General features: G+C 39.0%; 1 protein-coding gene across 1 annotated transcript; it reads left to right on the top strand.

Moving 5' to 3' along the window:
* Positions 1-2,635: 2,635 nt before the first annotated feature.
* Positions 2,636-13,795, top strand: LOC142246356 (forkhead box protein J1.2-like). The gene is made up of 3 exons (XM_075319398.1): positions 2,636-2,941; positions 10,492-10,962; positions 12,601-13,795. The coding sequence occupies exons 2-3, from the start codon at positions 10,504-10,506 to the stop codon at positions 13,249-13,251; spliced, it is 1,110 nt and encodes a 369-aa protein (XP_075175513.1). The 5' UTR covers positions 2,636-2,941; positions 10,492-10,503; the 3' UTR covers positions 13,252-13,795.
* Positions 13,796-20,792: the final 6,997 nt, after the last annotated feature.

Genomic DNA, 20,792 nt, shown 5'->3' with positions numbered 1-20,792 from the left:
CTGCCGTATACCGGGAACACCCTACAAGACCTGCCGTATACCGGGAACACCCCACAAGACCTGCCGTATACCGGGAACACCCCACAAGACCTGCCGTATACCGGGAACACCCCACAAGACCTGCCGTATACCGGGAACACCCCACAAGACCTGTCGTATACCGGGAACACCCCACAAGACCTGCCGTATACCGGGAGCACCCCACAAGACCTGCCTTATACCGGGAACACCCCACAAGACCTGTCGTATACCGGGAACACCCCACAAGACCTGCCTTATACCGGGAACACCCCACAAGACCTGCCGTATACCGGGAGCACCCTACAAGACCTGCCGTATACTGGGAACACCCCACAAGACCTGTCGTATACCGGGAACACCCCACAAGACCTGCCGTATACCGGGAACACCCCACAAGACCTGCCGTATACTGGGAACACCCCACAAGACCTGCCGTATACCGTGAACACCCCACAAGACCTGCCGTATACCGGGAACACCCCACAAGACCTGCCGTATACTGGGAACACCCTACAAGACCTGCCGTATACCGTGAACACCCTACAAGACCTGCCGTATACTGGGAACACTCCACAAGACCTGCCGTATACCGGGATCATCTCATAGGATTTTCTGTTGAGAAGCTCTGATTCAGTCCTTCACAATTTACCCTTTCTTTCTACACAAGATCTGACCGATCACTTGCTGACAGGCGCCATCGTCTCCAGACGTTAATGTTATGGCTGAGCGGAGATCTCCTCAGTCATCCTCTGCTGTCAACGGGCTATATTCTATGCATATATTTCCTATTTATATCTGTTTTTTGGAAAAAGGGTGACAATAAATACACACTAGCCAATGGAGATCCTACAGATTTGCCACCCAGTTTTTCTCTGCTGCTCTGCCATTCAGGGTTTTAGGAAAGCTGGGTGGAAATTTTCATTTAATTATCAAAATCTTCGTGGAGGGTGAAAAATCCGAGCGAACAGCGGAATGACCGGAAACGCAGCAGTAATAAAAACCAAGCCCACACATGACACAATCGCAGTAAACGGTCCTCCATGTGTAGTAAGGTATATGGGTGCAACAATGTTATCACCATTAATGGTCCTAATGCTAACAACCAGTCCAGCAGGACTCATGTTTGAGCTCCCCGCAACCCAAAAAAAAGAAAATCCAGAATAGTTATTTTTTGGTTTCCAGACTCCCCACCCAAAAAATGCAATAAAAAGCACCAAAACGATATGGACCCCAATCATGATGGCGGAAATGGAACAAATTGGGCCAAATTTCTCCCAAACGGCGTATGATACAATTCACACAAGTTGCACGTATCACTGCTTTTGGAGGCTTATATAAAATATACTGTATATATAATATATTTATAATATTTTATTTTTATTATTATATATATGTGTGCATGTGTATATATATATAAGATTTTATATATTTATTTTATATATATTATATTATTTATATATATATAGTATATATAAAAATATTGTGCATATATAGTTTTTATTATATTATTTTTATTATAGATATATATAAATATACTGTATATATCATATTTATTATATTATTTATATATATATATATATATATATATATATATATATATATATATATAAAGAATAATATAATATATAATAATATATATAAAATTTTATATATCATATATATCATGCAAAACTAATTATGATTACAAAATTACCAAATTACCAAAAAATTTACTGTAAAAAATGTTGATTTCTACAGAAGACTTATTAAGCAAAATTTTACCAAAATTTTTCAATAAATTGTGCATGAAAATTGTGGGATAAGAAGCGTAAAATATGCAGTATTTTTTTTTTCTGCGAGTTATTAATATACATGGATGTCAGTCATAAAAAGAAAGCCTCCAAAAGCAGTGATACGTGCAACTTGTGTGAATTGTATCATATGCCGTTTGGGAGAAATTTGGCCCAATTTGCTCCATTTCCGCCATCATGATTGGGGTCCATATCGTTTTGGTGCTTTATATTGCATTTTTTTGGTGGGGTGTCCGGAAAACAAAAAATAACTATTCTGGATTTTCTTATATATATATATATATATATATATATATATATATATATATATATATATATAATATATATAAAATATTTTATTTTTATTATTATATATATGTGTGTGCATGTATGTATGTATGTGTATATATATATATATATATATATATATATATATATATATATATATATGTAAATAACATTTTATATAATTATTTCATATACATTATTATTTTTATATATATATACATATATATATGTATAGTGTGTATATATATATATATAACACTGTATATATATATGTGTGTGTGTGTGTATGTGTATATATACATATATATATATGTATGTGTATATATATATATATATATATGTATGTATATATGTATATATACATACACACACACACACATATATATATATATATATATATATATATATATATATATATATATATATATAAATATATATATATTATACATATATATACATATATATGTTACTATGTTATAAATATATTTATTTATATTTATATAAAATTGTAGACAATAACGAAATGGAATATTTTTACGAAATTTCCCCAAATTGTTACTTTTAAACTGTAGGGTAAAGTTTGGATCCGGCTCCACCTGCAGAGGACACACAAGGCTTCTCTCCTGCGGCAGACACAGAGGAGGGGTTTGGTGGACAATACTTTTAAACGGTTGAAAATCTGTGCAATCTGATTGGACACTGCGAGCACAGGGTACCTGGCAACCGACGACCAATCAGATGTCAGAGTTCTGTTTAAAGGGCTAAGCTCCCTGGGGAGAGAAGGTGGCAGAGGCAGCAGCTCAGTGTACAGTGGGATCATTTATCAGAGAACATCGGCCCCAACCGGCTAATCCCTCCCCGAGGTAAGATCTGCTTATGCTTTATATGTCTTTTATCCAGTCTTAGCTTTTTATTACTTTTATATACTTAATGCATTGAGTGGAATGCTTCCATAGCTGGGGTGGAACTACAAGTATCAGCATACCGGACTAATAGGGCTCACTAGACTTACAACCAGTCATGGTGGTGACTGATTATTGAGAATTAACTTTAATAATGGAAAAACCTGCCCTAAAACATTAAATAACAAATTTAGCTCTGCTACATTTTGAGGTGGAACTACAAGTCTCAGCATGCCAGACTAATAGGGCTCACTAGACTTACAACCAGTCATAGTGGTGACTGATTATTGAGAATTAACCTTAATAATAATAGAAAAACCTGCCCTAAAACATTAAATGACAAATTCAGCTCTGCTGCATCTGTATAGATATGAGTGCATAGAGGGTCCAGGTCCGTTATGGGGTGAGGGGTTTGGGGGGCGCTGGGCTGGGCACCTGTTTAAAGCTTCCCCTGATCAGATTTCCAGGTGATTTGATCCTGCCGCACAGATCCCCGGGGAGCGTCATCTCCTGCTGTTACAGGGACGTCCGCCGGACACGGGCGGATTCGCCTCTACATCTATATCGTCTCCATTGATGCTCAATTTTCCCCAAATTTCACAACCTTTTACTAGAGAGTATTACATATCTGTAGTTTTCTGCACTGTTCCATTGCACAGATGTAGCAGAGCTGAGCTTGTCATTGGCACACATCATTGTGACCCTGAGATGTGTCGTCTATGGTGATAAACATTAAAGTCCTGTATCTGTATATCCATTTATCGCAGCCGAAAACAAGTTCATGACACATTCAGCTCTGCTACATCGGAGCATTACAAGTACCATTCTCTTGTTACATTGATTGTAATACAAACCGCAACGATACTGTATCCTGCGATCATAATATTATGTAACAGTAACAGTGTGCTACTATCACATGGCGGACCACACGTTACTACTACCGTACTATGTCATCCTGTAATACCACTACATCACACTGACATGTCACACTGTAATACTATCATACTGTGTGTTATTAGTATATAAAACCGTAATACTACTATATAACACCATAAGACTATTATATCACATCGTAATGCTACCACATGGTGCATCACACTTTATTGCTAATATGTCACTTTGTAATACCACTACATCATGTAAGCACAGTAATACTATCATATGTTACTAGTGTGTAAACCGGTAACACTATAATATCACACCATAATACTGGCATATCTTAAGAGTGTATAAAACTGTAATACTATCCTATCCCCCCATAATGCTATCATATGGTGCATCACACTTTACTGCTACTATGTCACCCTGTAATTCCAGTACATCTTACTAGCATGTCACACATTAATACTACCATATGTTACTAGTGTAAAAACCGCAACATTATAATATTTCACACTGTATAACATCTTAATACTATCATATCAACTGTAATACTACTATATCATGCCACACTACTATCATATCACACCATAATACTATATCACACTGTAATACTATCATATCGCACCATAATACTATCATATCACACCATAATACTATCATATCAGACCCTAATACTATCATATCAGACCATAATACTATCATATCGCACCATAATACTATCATATCGCACCATAATACTATCATATCAGACCCTAATACTATCATATCACACTGTAATACTATCATATCACACAGTAATACTATCATATCACACCGTAATACTATCATATCACACCATAATACTATATCACACCGTAATACTATCATATCACACTGTAATACTATCATATCACACCATAATACTATATCACACCGTAATACTATCATATCACACTGTAATACTATCATATCGCACCATAATACTGTCATATCACACTTAATACTATCATATCACACTTAATACTATCATATCACACCGTACTACTATCATATCAGACGTAATACTATCATATCGCACAATATTACTATCATATCGCACCATAATACTATCATATCGCACCATAATACTATCATATCACACCGTAGTACTATCACATGACACAGTAATACTATCATATCAGACCGTAATACTATCATATCTCACAGTAATACTATCATATCACACAGTAATACTACCATATCACACTGTAATACTACCATATCACATCATAATACTGTATCACACCGTAGTACTATCATATCACACCATAATACTGTCATATCACAACGTAATAATAGCATATATTTATAGTATATAAAACCACAGTACTATGATATCACACCCTAATGCTACCATATAGTGCATCATACATTACTGCTACTATGTCATCCTGTAATGCCATTTTACTTTCTTAGCATATCACACTGGAATACTAACATATCTTACTAGTATATAAAACCGTAACATTAACATATTACACCGTAATACTAGGACACCTACTATAATGCTGTTGGACGCAGACAGGAGAGGGCCCATGTGCAGGAACAGTATATGGGCCCTATGTAGTCCAATACTTTGATATAATGCACAATTCCTCCTGCCATGGAGTTGGTAGTGGCCCCCTGATATCTTTGGCCCCTTTGTGGCTGCACAGGTTGCCCCAATGGTATGCCCATATATCGCATCATAGTACTATAAAATCATACCGTAATACTACGGTATCATATCTTACTAGTGTATCACACCGTAATACTACAGTATCATATCTTACTAGCGTATCACACCGTAATACTACAGTATCATATCTTACTAGTGTATCACACCGTAATACTACAGTATCATATCTTACTAGCGTATCACACCGTAATACTACAGTATCATATCTTACTAATGTATCACACCGTAATACTACAGTATCATATCGTACTAGTGTATCAAACCGTAATACTACAGTATCATATCGCACTAGTGTATCACACCGTAATACTACAGTATCATATCTTACTAGTGCATCACACCGTAATACTACAGTATCATATCTTACTAGTGTATCACACCGTAATACTACGGTATCATATCGTACTAGCGTATCACACCGTAATACTACAGTATCATATCTTACTAATGTATCACACCGTAATACTACAGTATCATATCGTACTAGTGTATCAAACCGTAATACTACAGTATCATATCGCACTAGTGTATCACACCGTAATACTACAGTATCATATCTTACTAGTGCATCACACCGTAATACTACAGTATCATATCTTACTAGTGTATCACACCGTAATACTACGGTATCATATTGTACTAGTGTATCACACCGTAATACTACAGTATCATATCTTACTAGTGTATCACACCGTAATACTACGGTATCATATCTTACTAGTGCATCACACCGTAATACTACGGTATCATATCTTACTAGTGTATCCCACCGTAATATTACGGTATCTTATCTTACTAGTGTATCACACCGTAATACTACGGTATCATATCTTACTAGTGTATCACACCGTAATACTACGGTATCATATCGTACTAGTGTATCACACCGTAATACTACAGTATCATATCTTACTAGTGTATCACACCGTAATACTACAGTATCATATCTTACTAGTGTATCACACCGTAATACTACGGTATTATATCTTACTAGTGTATCACACCGTAATACTACGGTATCATATCTTACTAGTCTATCACACCGTAATACTACGGTATCATATCTTACTAGTGCATCACACCGTAATACTACAGTATCATATCTTACTAGTGTATCACACCGTAATACTACAGTATCATATCTTACTAGTGTATCACACCGTAATACTACAGTATCATATCTTACTAGTGTATCACACCGTAATACTACGGTATTATATCTTACTAGTGTATCACACCGTAATACTACGGTATCATATCTTACTAGTCTATCACACCGTAATACTACGGTATCATATCTTACTAGTGCATCACACCGTAATACTACAGTATCATATCTTACTAGTCTATCACACCGTAATACTACGGTATCATATCTTACTAGTGCATCACACCGTAATACTACGGTATCATATCTTACTAGTCTATCACACCATAATACTACGGTATCATATCTTACTAGTGTATCACACCGTAATACTACGGTATCATATCTTACTAGTGTATCACACCGTAATACTACAGTATCATATCTTACTAGTGTATCACACCGTAATACTACAGTATCATATCTTACTAGCGTATCACACCGTAATACTACAGTATCATATCTTACTAATGTATCACACCGTAATACTACAGTATCATATCGTACTAGTGTATCAAACCGTAATACTACAGTATCATATCGCACTAGTGTATCACACCGTAATACTACAGTATCATATCTTACTAGTGCATCACACCGTAATACTACAGTATCATATCTTACTAGTGTATCACACCGTAATACTACGGTATCATATCGTACTAGTGTATCACACCGTAATACTACAGTATCATATCTTACTAGTGCATCACACCGTAATACTACGGTATCATATCTTACTAGTGCATCACACCGTAATACTACGGTATCATATCTTACTAGTGTATCCCACCGTAATATTACGGTATCTTATCTTACTAGTGTATCACACCGTAATACTACGGTATCATATCTTACTAGTGTATCACACCGTAATACTACGGTATCATATCGTACTAGTGTATCACACCGTAATACTACAGTATCATATCTTACTAGTGTATCACACCGTAATACTACAGTATCATATCTTACTAGTGTATCACACCGTAATACTACGGTATTATATCTTACTAGTGTATCACACCGTAATACTACGGTATCATATCTTACTAGTCTATCACACCGTAATACTACGGTATCATATCTTACTAGTGCATCACACCGTAATACTACAGTATCATATCTTACTAGTCTATCACACCGTAATACTACGGTATCATATCTTACTAGTGCATCACACCGTAATACTACGGTATCATATCTTACTAGTCTATCACACCGTAATACTACGGTATCATATCTTACTAGTGTATCACACCGTAATACTACGGTATCATATCTTACTAGTGCATCACACCGTAATACTACAGTATCATATCTTACTAGTGTATCACACCGTAATACTACGATATCTTATCTTACTAGTGTATCACACCGTAATACTACAGTATCATATCTTACTAGTGTATCACACCGTAATATTACGGTATCATATCTTACTAGTGTATCACACCGTAATACTACGGTATCATATCTTACTAGTATATCACACCGTAATACTACGATATCTTATCTTAATAGTGTATCACACCGTAATACTACAGTATCATATCTTACTAGTGTATCACACCGTAATACTACGGTATCATATCTTACTAGTCTATCACACCGTAATACTACGGTATCATATCTTACTAGTGCATCACACCGTAATACTACAGTATCATATCTTACTAGTCTATCACACCGTAATACTACGGTATCATATCTTACTAGTGCATCACACCGTAATACTACGGTATCATATCTTACTAGTCTATCACACCGTAATACTACGGTATCATATCTTACTAGTGTATCACACCGTAATACTACGGTATCATATCGTACTAGTGTATCACACCGTAATGCTACAGTATCATATCTTACTAGTGCATCACACCGTAATACTACAGTATCATATCTTACTAGTGTATCACACCGTAATACTACAGTATCATATCTTACTAGTGTATCACACCGTAATACTACGGTATCATATCTTACTAGTGTATCACACCGTAATACTACGGTATCATATCTTACTAGTGTATCACACCGTAATACTACAGTATCATATCTTACTAGTGTATCACACCGTAATACTACGGTATCATATCTTACTAGTATATCACACCGTAATACTACGATATCTTATCTTACTAGTGTATCACACCGTAATGCCGCCATATCACACTATATCCAATGAGTGTATTATAATAATCATTACTTAATGTTGGGTGATTCCTCGTTACAAGGTCGGAGAGGTTCTGCAGCAGTGTGACTATGCGCCGCCGCTCCCTGGGTGACCCGGGCACACGCACAGGCCGCAGGAACAAGCGCTATTTGTTCTGAGCACATTTGAACAAACAGTCCCTGGGGTGAGGTCTTGGGGGAGGTGGTGCCGCGGTGACTGTGCCCAATGCGGGAAATTATCCAGCTATATTTACTGTCATTAGGGAAGAGGCAGCTAAATGGAGAGCAAACGGCAAACAAGAGGGGGGCAGAGGCTTGAGCGAGAGGCATGCAACCTGCCTGGAATATGTGGCACCATATAGGTGACAACCTATGGATTACTCTGGTCTCTGAACCCTCCCTTAATAAATGGAATCTTCCCTTAATAAATGAACCTAGGCTGCAGTACCACATACAACCTGATCACAAGGGGGGCGCTGTTTTTGGAAAAAAAAACAACTTTTTTTCTAAGTATGGACAACCCCATTAATTAAATTAGGGACTGTTGTTAACTATCCAAATACTACCCCTCTGCCTTCAGTATCCCGGTCACCAAGGCATGGGTGCGTCTAGTACCTTTGCTACTATGGCTTTGCCCCTATGGTTTCAAATTACGTATGAAAAAGTTGAATTCATCATTATCGTATGTCTGATAGAAATAACTTCAATCATGATCATAATAAATAGATACAAAAAAATCATATTATTTCTTAAAGGAATTTTCCATTTTTGTTAAAAATAACCTGATCATACTTGGATTCCCCAAAGAACAACAGTAATCTACACGATTCATCTATTCATCCATTCATCATATGCTAATGTTTCGCATTTGTATATTTTGTAATGTTCCTTAAAGGGGTTGCCCTTTAAAGGGGTTGACCGATAAAATTAAAAAGGTTCTAATGGCATAGAAAAAAAATAAAAAGTGATACTTGCCTAACGATCCACCATGCTCCCGTTCTGACAATTACCCGTTATCCTACAGATCTTTACTTCCTGGTTCCTCTTGACAAACAGGAAGCGAATGCTCAGCCAATCACTGGCCACAGCAGCTTTATGACTCAGCTAGTGATTGGCTACCTTGGTCACATGTTCCTGTGTCAGGAAGTTAGGTTGTACATTCTGTAGAAGGGATTAAAGAAAGATGGGGGATCGGCAGCTCCTGAATGGGGTGAGGAGGGCAGTATATATTTTTTTTTTAACTCATTGTGACCTATTAGAAAAAAAAAACTAGTAGAAGTGGACAACCCCTTTAAGGGTTATTAAAGGAACATCTTTTAAGGATATGGACTGCAGTCCCATGGTCCAGTGACCTGACCATGCATGCAAGGAATTCAGGTTTATCATAGAAGTAATGATGATGTATTCCAGAAAGATTGGACACATCCCTGGTTCTCCATAATTGGGAAGGATCATATAGGACTGCTCATCCTAAGCCTCCTGGTTCCTGAAGGCCTACTCGGATAGTTACACAGGCAGCACAAAAGCAATAGCCATAGATGGACATTGGTGGTCATATGCCGTCACCTAGACCTCACTTACTAAATAACTCTGATTACTTTATTACAGGTCTAGGGGACCATGCCTGTCCTGTCTTCCAACCATCAAGCTTCTCACATGGCGAAGGACAACATCCGAGAAGATGACAGCTTAACCAACCTACAATGGCTTCAAGACTTTTCCATTTCGAGCTCAGACTTGTCTTCATTTGCTATTTCTTGTCCTCCCGCAACCAACAAGACCCAAGGTCCGTGTAGTCCACCAGCTGGAGATACGGCCTCCTGCCAGGCTCCTCGAACAGGGAAACAGAGGTCCAACATTGGATCCAATGGCTGGCCATCTTTGCCTTCCTCTGTACCAAATCCTATGCAGGAGGTGGATTATAGAACAAATCCTAATGTTAAACCGCCATATTCCTATGCCACCCTCATATGCATGGCTATGGAGGCCAGCCAGCAGAGAAAACTGACCCTGTCCGCCATATACAACTGGATCACCCAGAACTTCTGCTACTACAGGCATGCTGACCCAAGCTGGCAGGTAAGATCTGTTCACTGCTATAAACTTGGACAAGGTCACCAATTTCCATAGTATTTAGAGAGAGTTTCAAGCCTGAGGGATAACTTGACACTTCTAGCCCAAAAACAAAGTCTATAACACAAGCTCCCACCTACCATGTCCCTACCTTATGTGGCCCCCGAAGTCACCAGGGTCAGGTATGGCTGCAACCTTTGGAGACCCTATAGGTGCCGAAGATTCTGGTAAACCATATTGTGGCCATAAAAGACCAGTCAAGGCCTACTGGAATTTGGGACTTTACCAGCTGAAGCTTCCCAGTATCAAGGACCATTGAGTTGCATGAGTCTGTATGTTGTAGTTGAGTTACATAGATGTGGGCATGTGGCAAAAGACCAAGTATAGTCCCATAGTCAGAAAGGTGTCTCATAAGAGTGAGTCTTTTATGTTGAGTTTTCTTGAACAAACCTGAGCAGAAACTCCAAGTTTTTGAGGTGTTTTGTGCTTTTGAGGAAGATTTGGAGACTTTCTGTGAACATCCCTAACTGTTCCGTGAAAGAAGCCCTCAATCTGTCCCTAGCCATAAAGCCCACATATATTCCATAACTTGTTTTCTCCCAGACCTTCTAGGTCAGAGCTATAGATCAATGTAGTGTCACGGATCATGGTTTATATGTACATTTCTCAATCCCAATTCCCAAGTTCTTCTAACAGGTCCCTTGAGGACTTTTTATGTCTGGATCACCTGTAGCACTTAATGGCACTACATGTACAAGATCAAGGGAGGACCTGTTTTAAGAAGCTGAGGATCAGAAAATCTTCAGAATAGGTCAATATGAGAAGCCTGAGATGGTGATGATTGTCACCTACGAGTGACATCGCTTTTACTGCCTGCGTAGGAGACATGATGTCCAGGATTTTGGTGACCTAAAGTACAGGAGGTAATACGGTAGCTATAGGACAGAAGGAAATGATTATGGGTTATATCATGGGACAAAGGCTTTTTTCTGAAGTCTTCTCAGATGTAGCTGCAAATTCTACATCTTTATTTGGAAGCAATGTGGACATAAACTTTATCTAGCATAGCCTGAATGTTTGGAAATAAATGCTTCCTTCCTAGATAGATACCCCCAGCCATTACAACTGTCCTTTTTTTGTTTTGGGCCACGTAACATCTGTGTATCTACTCTTACTTCTTGATAGGTCATGAAAGGTTCTCACTGTAAAGAGCACAAGAGGAGTTTTGTAAGGAGAGGGCATCAATGACCTGCACATGTTGAGGTGGGAATCCTCCTGTGACTACGAGACACTGCATTATTCATGACCTGCCTCATCTTTTGGTGAGGTCCTTGCCAGGTGTCCTTCTATAGTCATCTGTAGGCTACCTGCCTGGCTGCCAGAGACAGCTGCATAATGAGGCACTTTGTACTGCTGGTAAGGGACACCTGAGTAGGTCCATGGTGGGGGAGGACAGAGATGATGGGATCATTCATCTACTTTTCAGCAGTCACACTCCATTAATCAGACCTTAGGTAGCCAACATGTTGCACCAACTATGGTGGAACCACACACCTCACTACAGGAGTATGCAATAGACTTGTTGTGTAGAGTATCTGTCTCATCATGTCTTCCATACATTAGTCTTTTTTTTTTCCATTTCAGAATTCCATCCGACACAACCTCTCTTTGAATAAATGCTTCATGAAAGTCCCCAGAGGAAAGGATGAACCTGGGAAAGGGGGATTTTGGCAGATGGATCCTCGTTATGCAGATATGTTCGTGAATGGAGTACTGCGAAGGAGAAGGATGCCAGCTTCTCATCTTGACCCTCCAAGGTGCAACAACGTACCAATCCACCATCCCTACCAGTCATCTGTTAGACCAAATAATCGCCAAAACCCACGTTCTCCTTGCAGTTATAAGCAGCTAAGGAGGCAAGAGAAGCCCAGTCCTGTTTTGCCAGCCCTGAGGGCACAGGAACGACATGGAGACTTCTTTTCTTCTGAAAATGATCACCAGCATGGTAGCAACTTTGATGACCTTGATCTGCAGACAGCCTTAATATCAATGTGGTGGGAAGAAGACATAGGACCTTCCGGGGTCAGTGCCTCAGTTGTGAATACTTCCAATTTGGAAGTAGCCCATCAGGAACCTGCCATAATGGATAGCCAATGGTTCCTGCCTACTGACCACCATCCAACTTGGCAAGAGTTGAAAGAGGAACCTGTGGCGGATCAGTGGTTCATAGACAGTGGTTATGCTCAAGATGTTTTGTACGAGTGCCCACCATGGGAACGGGCTGAGACATTATGACCTATTAGTGGGACACAGAAGTCTTAAGCAATTTATGGTTGGATTTCAGATTATAAGGACAGATGAGAAAAAACAAACCGGATCTGAGGAACTTTTCAGGGCTTTGGTCTTCTTGACTTTTTGTGGTGGGAGAACTGCATTGGAGGTGGATCTTAGGGTCTAAAGAAACCTCACTTTGGTGAGGATATGGGCCTAGTTTGATCACCAAAAACTAAGGGACCTTAGCCATATGATGACACACAGGCCTCTGCAGTTTTGTTTTTTTTTTTAATCCAGGCCTGGACTTTAGGCCTTTTCTTCAGCCTGCACTAATGCTACACCACCACTTCGGAGAACGCTAAGGTCACAGCCATTTTATTACATCAAGCAGAAATATATTTTTACAAATAGGTTATATATGAACAATGCAGAGATCTATATCGAGAGCAGATTTCACAGACTTTATGTGAACCATACATGGATTTCATATGTGATGTGAAGGATAGTCAGATCTAGATACGAGGCCTGTGAATCGGGTCTGTCTGATATATGCAAAAATAAATGAAGCAGAACTAAATGGTGTCCTTTTTGTTTTTGTTCCTGGAGGCTAAAATGTTTGTTTTTTTTCGTTCTTTTTTATCATTGTTCCTTATCATTTGTTAATGTGAGTTCTTGTATGTATATATATATATATATATATATATATATATATATATATATATATATATATATATATATATATATATATATATATATATATATATATATAATATGTGTGGGTGTGTTTCCAGAAAATGGTCTGGTCCTGCCCATAGGCTGTGTCTGATATTGCAGCTCAGGCCTATTAAAGTGTTAAAGTGAATACTGCAATACTATTCACGGCCCATTGACAAAAGTGGCGCTATTTCTTTCTTTTTTTTTTTCTTTTTTTTTTAATCCCATAATGGTTTTTTTTTTAAGTTTTCATGCATATGACCAATAACTGATTATATCCTTGTTGTATTCCAATAGAGGGAATATATGAAGATGTTAGAGGTTAATCTCTGGGCCCAATGCAAAAAAGACCCCCTTTGCCCCTCACCTGCCATATACCACTGCTGCATTAATGTATAATACAAAGTGAATGGGGTCACAACCTGCAAAATATCAAGTCGCAAAAAAGTCAGATCCAGTTGGATTTTTCCGGACTTGCTTGTAACGGTATTTTGTGCAATGCCCATTTACTCGGAGCAATGTTTGGTCGCTTTTTTTAAGTTGCAGCCATAATGCATAGTCCCACCCTGAAAATACTGGGGTCTTCTTTCTATGTGGCAGAGGGGCTATTAGGACCCCTCAAGTATTAAGACCAGGTTTGCACCCCCCTAATAGTTGTTTTTGGTCTATGGGATAATATATGGCCATGATCTTGGAGTATGGCGGTCACGTTACTTACTATGGACCCCTCGCTGATGTAAACCCACACACCAACATGGTGTCAATTGTGATGTAGCTCTGTGGACTCGGACGACAGATAAAATTTGCCATAGGGTGATGAGTACAAGTATCTTCTCTGGCTCCGTTGACCTCATTCTCCTTTTTTAAAACAGTGCCGCCTTAGGTTATACCTGGTACTGCAGTAGTAACTTCAATAGGGCTGAACTGCATTACCAAGCACAACCTATAGACACTGGTGGCGCTAAAGATCAGGACGCTTTTTTTGTCCTTTCGTTTTTACATGGGTTTTTATGGTGGGTAGTTAATGGTCTCATGAGCACAACCTGAATACCGAGGACCTGGTATGGGAACCACGGTCCCTGCCATTTTCTCAGGTTCCCTGTGTAATCCTAGATCTCTGTGTGATTAGCTCGGCAGATGACAGCTCATTATTTCCAGCAGGGGCTCAGTTTCCCGTGGTATAATTACACAGGAGGGGGGGCACTGAGGTGTAGGAGTCAGAGCTGGATATAAGGCACCATGTCACCCCCGTGACCCCACATCTAATGAGACCATGTGGGAGTCAGATAAGGTTGGCAGACCCCAAGTATGCAAGTCACTGAGCCTACAGGTTATCGGAGGCCTCTATCTGCGTCTCAGTCCATAGTCTCCATCAAAGACTCTCAGAAAACCTCCCTTCATGGTCAGCAGGTCATGTCAGATCAGGGAAGAAATATGAGAGCGCACACTTCACTTCCTCTGTGACTTGTCATATAATTCCCTTTATTCCCAGCCGATATGAATTTGAGATCCCCCCCCACCCTCATTTGAGACCCCCCTCATTATTAGGCCGCTATAACACACGACCTGATGTACAGACCGGTCGTGGATCTTCTGACCTGAACTCATCAGCCGCATAAGCAAATATTACAAATTAAAAGGATTGTCCATCAGAATTGCCAACTAGACTTTTTTTTTTTTTTTTTTCGGACAGCTTACCCCCAAAAATCACAGACATATAATGTTTACGGACACATTGGAAAACCATAATAAATCAATAAGATTACCAGTGATCCAGGTCTACAGCCCATAATTCTAATATGAAGAATCAGCCGCAGTCACTGTAAAATGATGAAAATTACAAGAAAATCAGTATAAGGGTATGTGCATGTGTTCTGCACCAAAATCTGTACCTTTTGGTGGGTTTTTAGGAGGATTTTTTGGTGCGTTTTTGTGCCATGTGTGTTTTTTAGTGAAATCAATGGCTGGTAAGGCTACATAAGGCCCCCTTCACAAATCTGTGATAAAACCGCACGTTTTTCACCGTCCGTGTTGAACGTGCGTATGGCCCATCCATGTGCCGTGATTTTGGTACCCGTGTGTTCTCCGTGTGCTATTCGTGAAAGCACAAGGAGGTCAGGAACTTTTTACTTATCTGTCCCCTGCACTGCTCTCTCCAGCGCCGCCGCCGCTGCTGCTTTCGGGTTCACAGTGCAGTGAATATTCATGAGCATAATGAGCGGGCTCGGAAGCAAGTGACAGCAGGTGAGTATAGAAAATCATTTTATTACAAAGACACGTGTTTTCTCTAGTACGTGGCACACCACCACATCAGTGTGTGGTCTGTGTGACATCAGCGCTGCTGGAGAAAAACGTTCTTGTCCCCGATGGACACAAGTTCGTGAAAAAACACGGATGTGTGCGCAGACCCATTGATTTTAATGGGTCTGTGTATGTCCGTGTCTCTGGTATGTATGAAAATGGATGTCATATGTACTGGAATCATGGACGTGTGAAGGGGGCCTAATGCTATATGCACAAACTGAAATTTTGGTGCAGAAATTTTATGCAGCAAAATTTGCACCTTTTGGTGCGTTTTTAGAGGATTTTTTGGTGCATTTTTGTGCCATGTGGTTTTTTTGGTGAAATCAATGGCTTGAAAGGCTACAAAATACAGGAAAAAAAATGCACCCCAATTGACATGCTGCCTCTTTTTTTTCTGCACCCAAAACTGCAAGGAAAATAGAAGCAACGTGTGCACAGGACTTCAAAATTCTCATTGACTTTGCTGGGATAAGAATAGACATGCAGATTTGGGCCACAAACTGCACCGAAAAACGAACCAAAAAATGCATCAAAAAAGGAGCATGCGCTTAAGTCTCTTCAGCCTCAAAAAATCACGGACAACTTAATTTTTTTGTAAAGTGCCCTATTCTATGGGCTGTCCTGACATTTTTGGACTTTTGGCAACCTGTTTGTCCACTACTTGAATAACCCTTCTCAACCCATTTGCCCCAGTAAAATATACTCACCTCCAGTGGCGGTGGCGATCCAGCGGTTTCGGCACTCACTTTCCTGGTGCTCATTTGAGTCTCTTCAGCCTCAAAAAAATCAATGGACTGTCCTGAAATTTTTGGACTTTTGGCAACCCATTTGTCCACTACTCGAATAACCCCTTCTTAACCCATTTGTCCCGGTAAAATATACTCCCCTCCAGTGTCGGGGGCGATCCAGCGATTTCGGCACTCACTTTCCTGGTGCTCATTTGAGTCTCTTCAGCCTCAAAAAAAAAATCAACGGACTGTCATGACATTTTTGGACTTTTGGCAACCCAGTTATCTACTACTCGAATAACTCTTCTCAACCCTTTTGTCCCGGTAAAATATACTCACCTCCAGTGCTGGCGACGATCCAGCGCTTTCGGGACTCACTTTCCTGGTGCTTATTTGAGTCTCTTCAGCCTTAAAAAAATCAACAGACTGTTGTGAAATTTTTGGACTTTTGGTAACCCAGTTGTCCACTACTCGAATAACCCCTTCTTAACCTATTTGTCCTGGTAAAATATACTCACCTCCAATGCCGGTGGCGATCCAGCGGTTTCGGCACTCACTTTCCTTGTGCTTATTTGAGTCTCTTCAGCCTCAAAAAAATCTCGGACAACTTAATTTTTTGTAAAGTGCCCTATTCTTACGGATTGTCCTGAAATTTTTGGACTTTTGGCAACCTATTTGTCCACTACTCGAGTAACCCCTTCTTAACCCATTTGTCCCGGTAAAATATACTCACCTCCAGTGCCGGCGGTGATCCAGCGGTTTCGGCACTCACTTTCCTTGTGCTTATTTGAGTCTCTTCAACCTCCAAAAAATCACGGACAACTTAATTTTTTGTAAAGTGCCCTATTCTTACGAACTGTCCTGAAATGTTTGCATTTTGGCAACCCAGTTGTCCACTACTCGAATAATCCCTTCTTAACCTATTTGCACCAGTAAAATATACTCACCTCCAGTGCTGGCGGCGATGCAGTGGTTTCGCCATTCGCTTTCCCGGGGCTCCTTTAACTTTGGCTTATATTTGCAAATTTTACGCATTGCATTCAAGTCTACCGGGGAAATTCGCACATAAAATACATATTTACACCGGAAGAAATTGATATGTTTCAGATTTTTAAAAATGCACCAAAGGTCAATTTTTGCAGCATAAAAAAAGTATAAAAAAGCACTTTGCTGAAATTGTATTGTGGACCGTTGAGCTCTATCATTTGACCGTTGAGCTCTATCAGACATGCTTTTGCCTGGATTCCAGTGTCACAGCATTACCAGGTCTTCCATACGTCTGAACTGGTCTGTAACTGGTCTGCCGGATACCATCTAATTAGAGGCTACTAAGTTAAGTGATTATGATGTAAGGCGGAAGCTCTCATGGACGTCTCCCCTCGTGAAATGGATCTCACGGGCATGTGTGGCACCGCTCCCTCACTAACACACAAGCTGTGAGCAAACACGAGCTCGATAAATATTCCAAGACTGAGTGAATTATTAATGGGATGGCGTCACCTGTCAGGGACCTGTCACGCACCTGTCGGCCCCACACTCATCCCTCCGCTCTGTAACCAGCTCTCATCTCAACTTACCCCATTATATGGAGGGCGACGTAACAGACCCCCTTACCATTAACTGTGGGTAATGGTATTACATGATAGATACGGACAATCAGGTACCACAGGTGGCTAATAACTCGCATGTGGTACCTGACCATGTAGCTTGCTGGTATCCCCTATGACACCCAGGCCCTGATGCACATACGCTAAAAACCAACATGATTGCAGGCAGACCGAGATGTACCAGCTTTAGTCTCGGTATCATATTCTGGCCTAGTATTTAGCCACCTTCATAATGGCGACTGTGATTTTTCACATAAGCCTATGTCCAATATGTGAGGCCTATATATGACATTTGTTATATACAAAATAAACTCTAAACTTAGCTATTAGTGTATCTTTTTACCAGTAAACAACTGGACATCATAAAAGAATTCCACTATTAACATATTATAGGCCTATCCCCCTGAAGACGCCAGTCAGGCGAAACACATCACAGAAGCTATGAGCGATTCTTTTATCAGCATGTGCATACTGACTAACACAATCCTAGGGCTCTTTCATATGTCCACGTAATTGGGTCCGATGTAGGATCTCAAAGAACAGACTGACCACGGCTCTGCTGACCCAAGAGTGACAGCTTCACAGAAATATATTAAGCCATCACGCTATAGTCGAGAAAGCCGTGGTTAGTCTGTATATTACGAGCCAACATCGGCCATGTGAAAGAGCCCTAAATGTTACTTGTTACGGGCAGGAATTAATATGGTATTAGCTCCTGTCTTAGGCCACGTGCACAGGTTGAGTCTTTGGTGAGTTTTTTACCTCAGTAAAAAACAAGTGAGAATAAAAAATGCAGAAGTGGTGCTGTGTTTCCATTATACTTTTTGGCTTACAAATATGGAGGTAAAAAGCTCACCAAATACGCAATGTGATCTTAATGTTTCGCCTGATCGGTGTCCTCAGGGGGATGAGTCTAAAATATATCTTAATATTTTTACTCTTTAATGCCTTACTGTTAATTTAGTATTTAATAGTACTTATATAATATACATAGTTGAGTCGTTAGTTAAACATTAGATCTTAATGTTTCTGGAGGGGGGGGGGGGGGGGAGTCTATAATATAATATCTTAATATTATTGATTAATCTATTTTATATTAATCTATTTTATGCCTCACAGTTAACATAGTATTTATATACTATACATAGTATTTATATACTATACATAGTTGAGTCGTTAGTTAAACATTAGATCTTAATGTTTCGCTTGATCGGTGTCTTCAGGGGGATGAGTCTATAATATACCTTAATATTGGTACTCTTGTGTGCCTTACAGTTAATATAGTACTTCTATAACATACATTGTTGAGTTGTTGGTTAAACATTAGATCTTAATGTTTCACCTGATTGGTGTCCTCGAGGGGGGTCTATAATATAATATCTTAAGATTATTTATCAATTTTATTTTTTATGTTATATTAATCTATTTTAAGCCTCACAGTTAATATAGTATTTATATAATATACATAGTTGAGTCGTTAGCTAAACATTACATCTTAATGTTTCGCCTGATCAGTGTTTTCAGGAGGAATGAGTCTATAATATAATATCTTAATATCGTTACTCTTTTATCCCTTTCAGTTTAATATAGTACTTCTATAAAATACATAGTTGAGTCATTAGTTAAACTTTAATGTTTCACCTGATTGGTGTCCTCAGGGGTGGGGGTGGGGGGAAAAGAGTCTATAATATCTTAATATTATTTATTAATCTCTTATTTTTATTTTATATTAATCTATTTTATGCCTCACAGTTAACATAGTATTTATATACTATACATAGTTGAGTCGTTAGTTAAACATTAGATCTTAATGTTTCGCTTGATCGGTGTCTTCAGGGGGATGAGTCTATAATATACCTTAATATTGGTACTCTTGTGTGCCTTACAGTTAATATAGTACTTCTATAACATACATTGTTGAGTCGTTGGTTAAACATTAGATCTTAATGTTTCACCTGATTGGTGTCCTCGAGGGGGGTCTATAATATAATATCTTAAGATTATTTATCAATTTTATTTTTTATGTTATATTAATCTATTTTAAGCCTCACAGTTAATATAGTATTTATATAATATACATAGTTGAGTCGTTAGCTAAACATTACATCTTAATGTTTCGCCTGATCAGTGTTTTCAGGAGGAATGAGTCTATAATATAATATCTTAATATCGTTACTCTTTTATCCCTTTCAGTTTAATATAGTACTTC

Source organism: Anomaloglossus baeobatrachus, chromosome 7 (genome assembly GCF_048569485.1).
Source record: "Anomaloglossus baeobatrachus isolate aAnoBae1 chromosome 7, aAnoBae1.hap1, whole genome shotgun sequence".
In the NCBI taxonomy this organism is placed as follows: domain Eukaryota; kingdom Metazoa; phylum Chordata; class Amphibia; order Anura; family Aromobatidae; genus Anomaloglossus; species Anomaloglossus baeobatrachus.
This window is presented reverse-complemented; position numbering and strand designations above follow the sequence as displayed.

Bases quoted from the DNA above. Each gene is read 5' to 3' on its own strand.
- LOC142246356 (XM_075319398.1), top strand. From the start codon at position 10,504: ATGCCTGTCCTGTCTTCCAACCATCAAGCTTCTCACATGGCGAAGGAC. The intron at 10,963-12,600 runs GTAAGATCTGTT...TTTCCATTTCAG, and splicing joins ATGCTGACCCAAGCTGGCAG to AATTCCATCCGACACAACCT.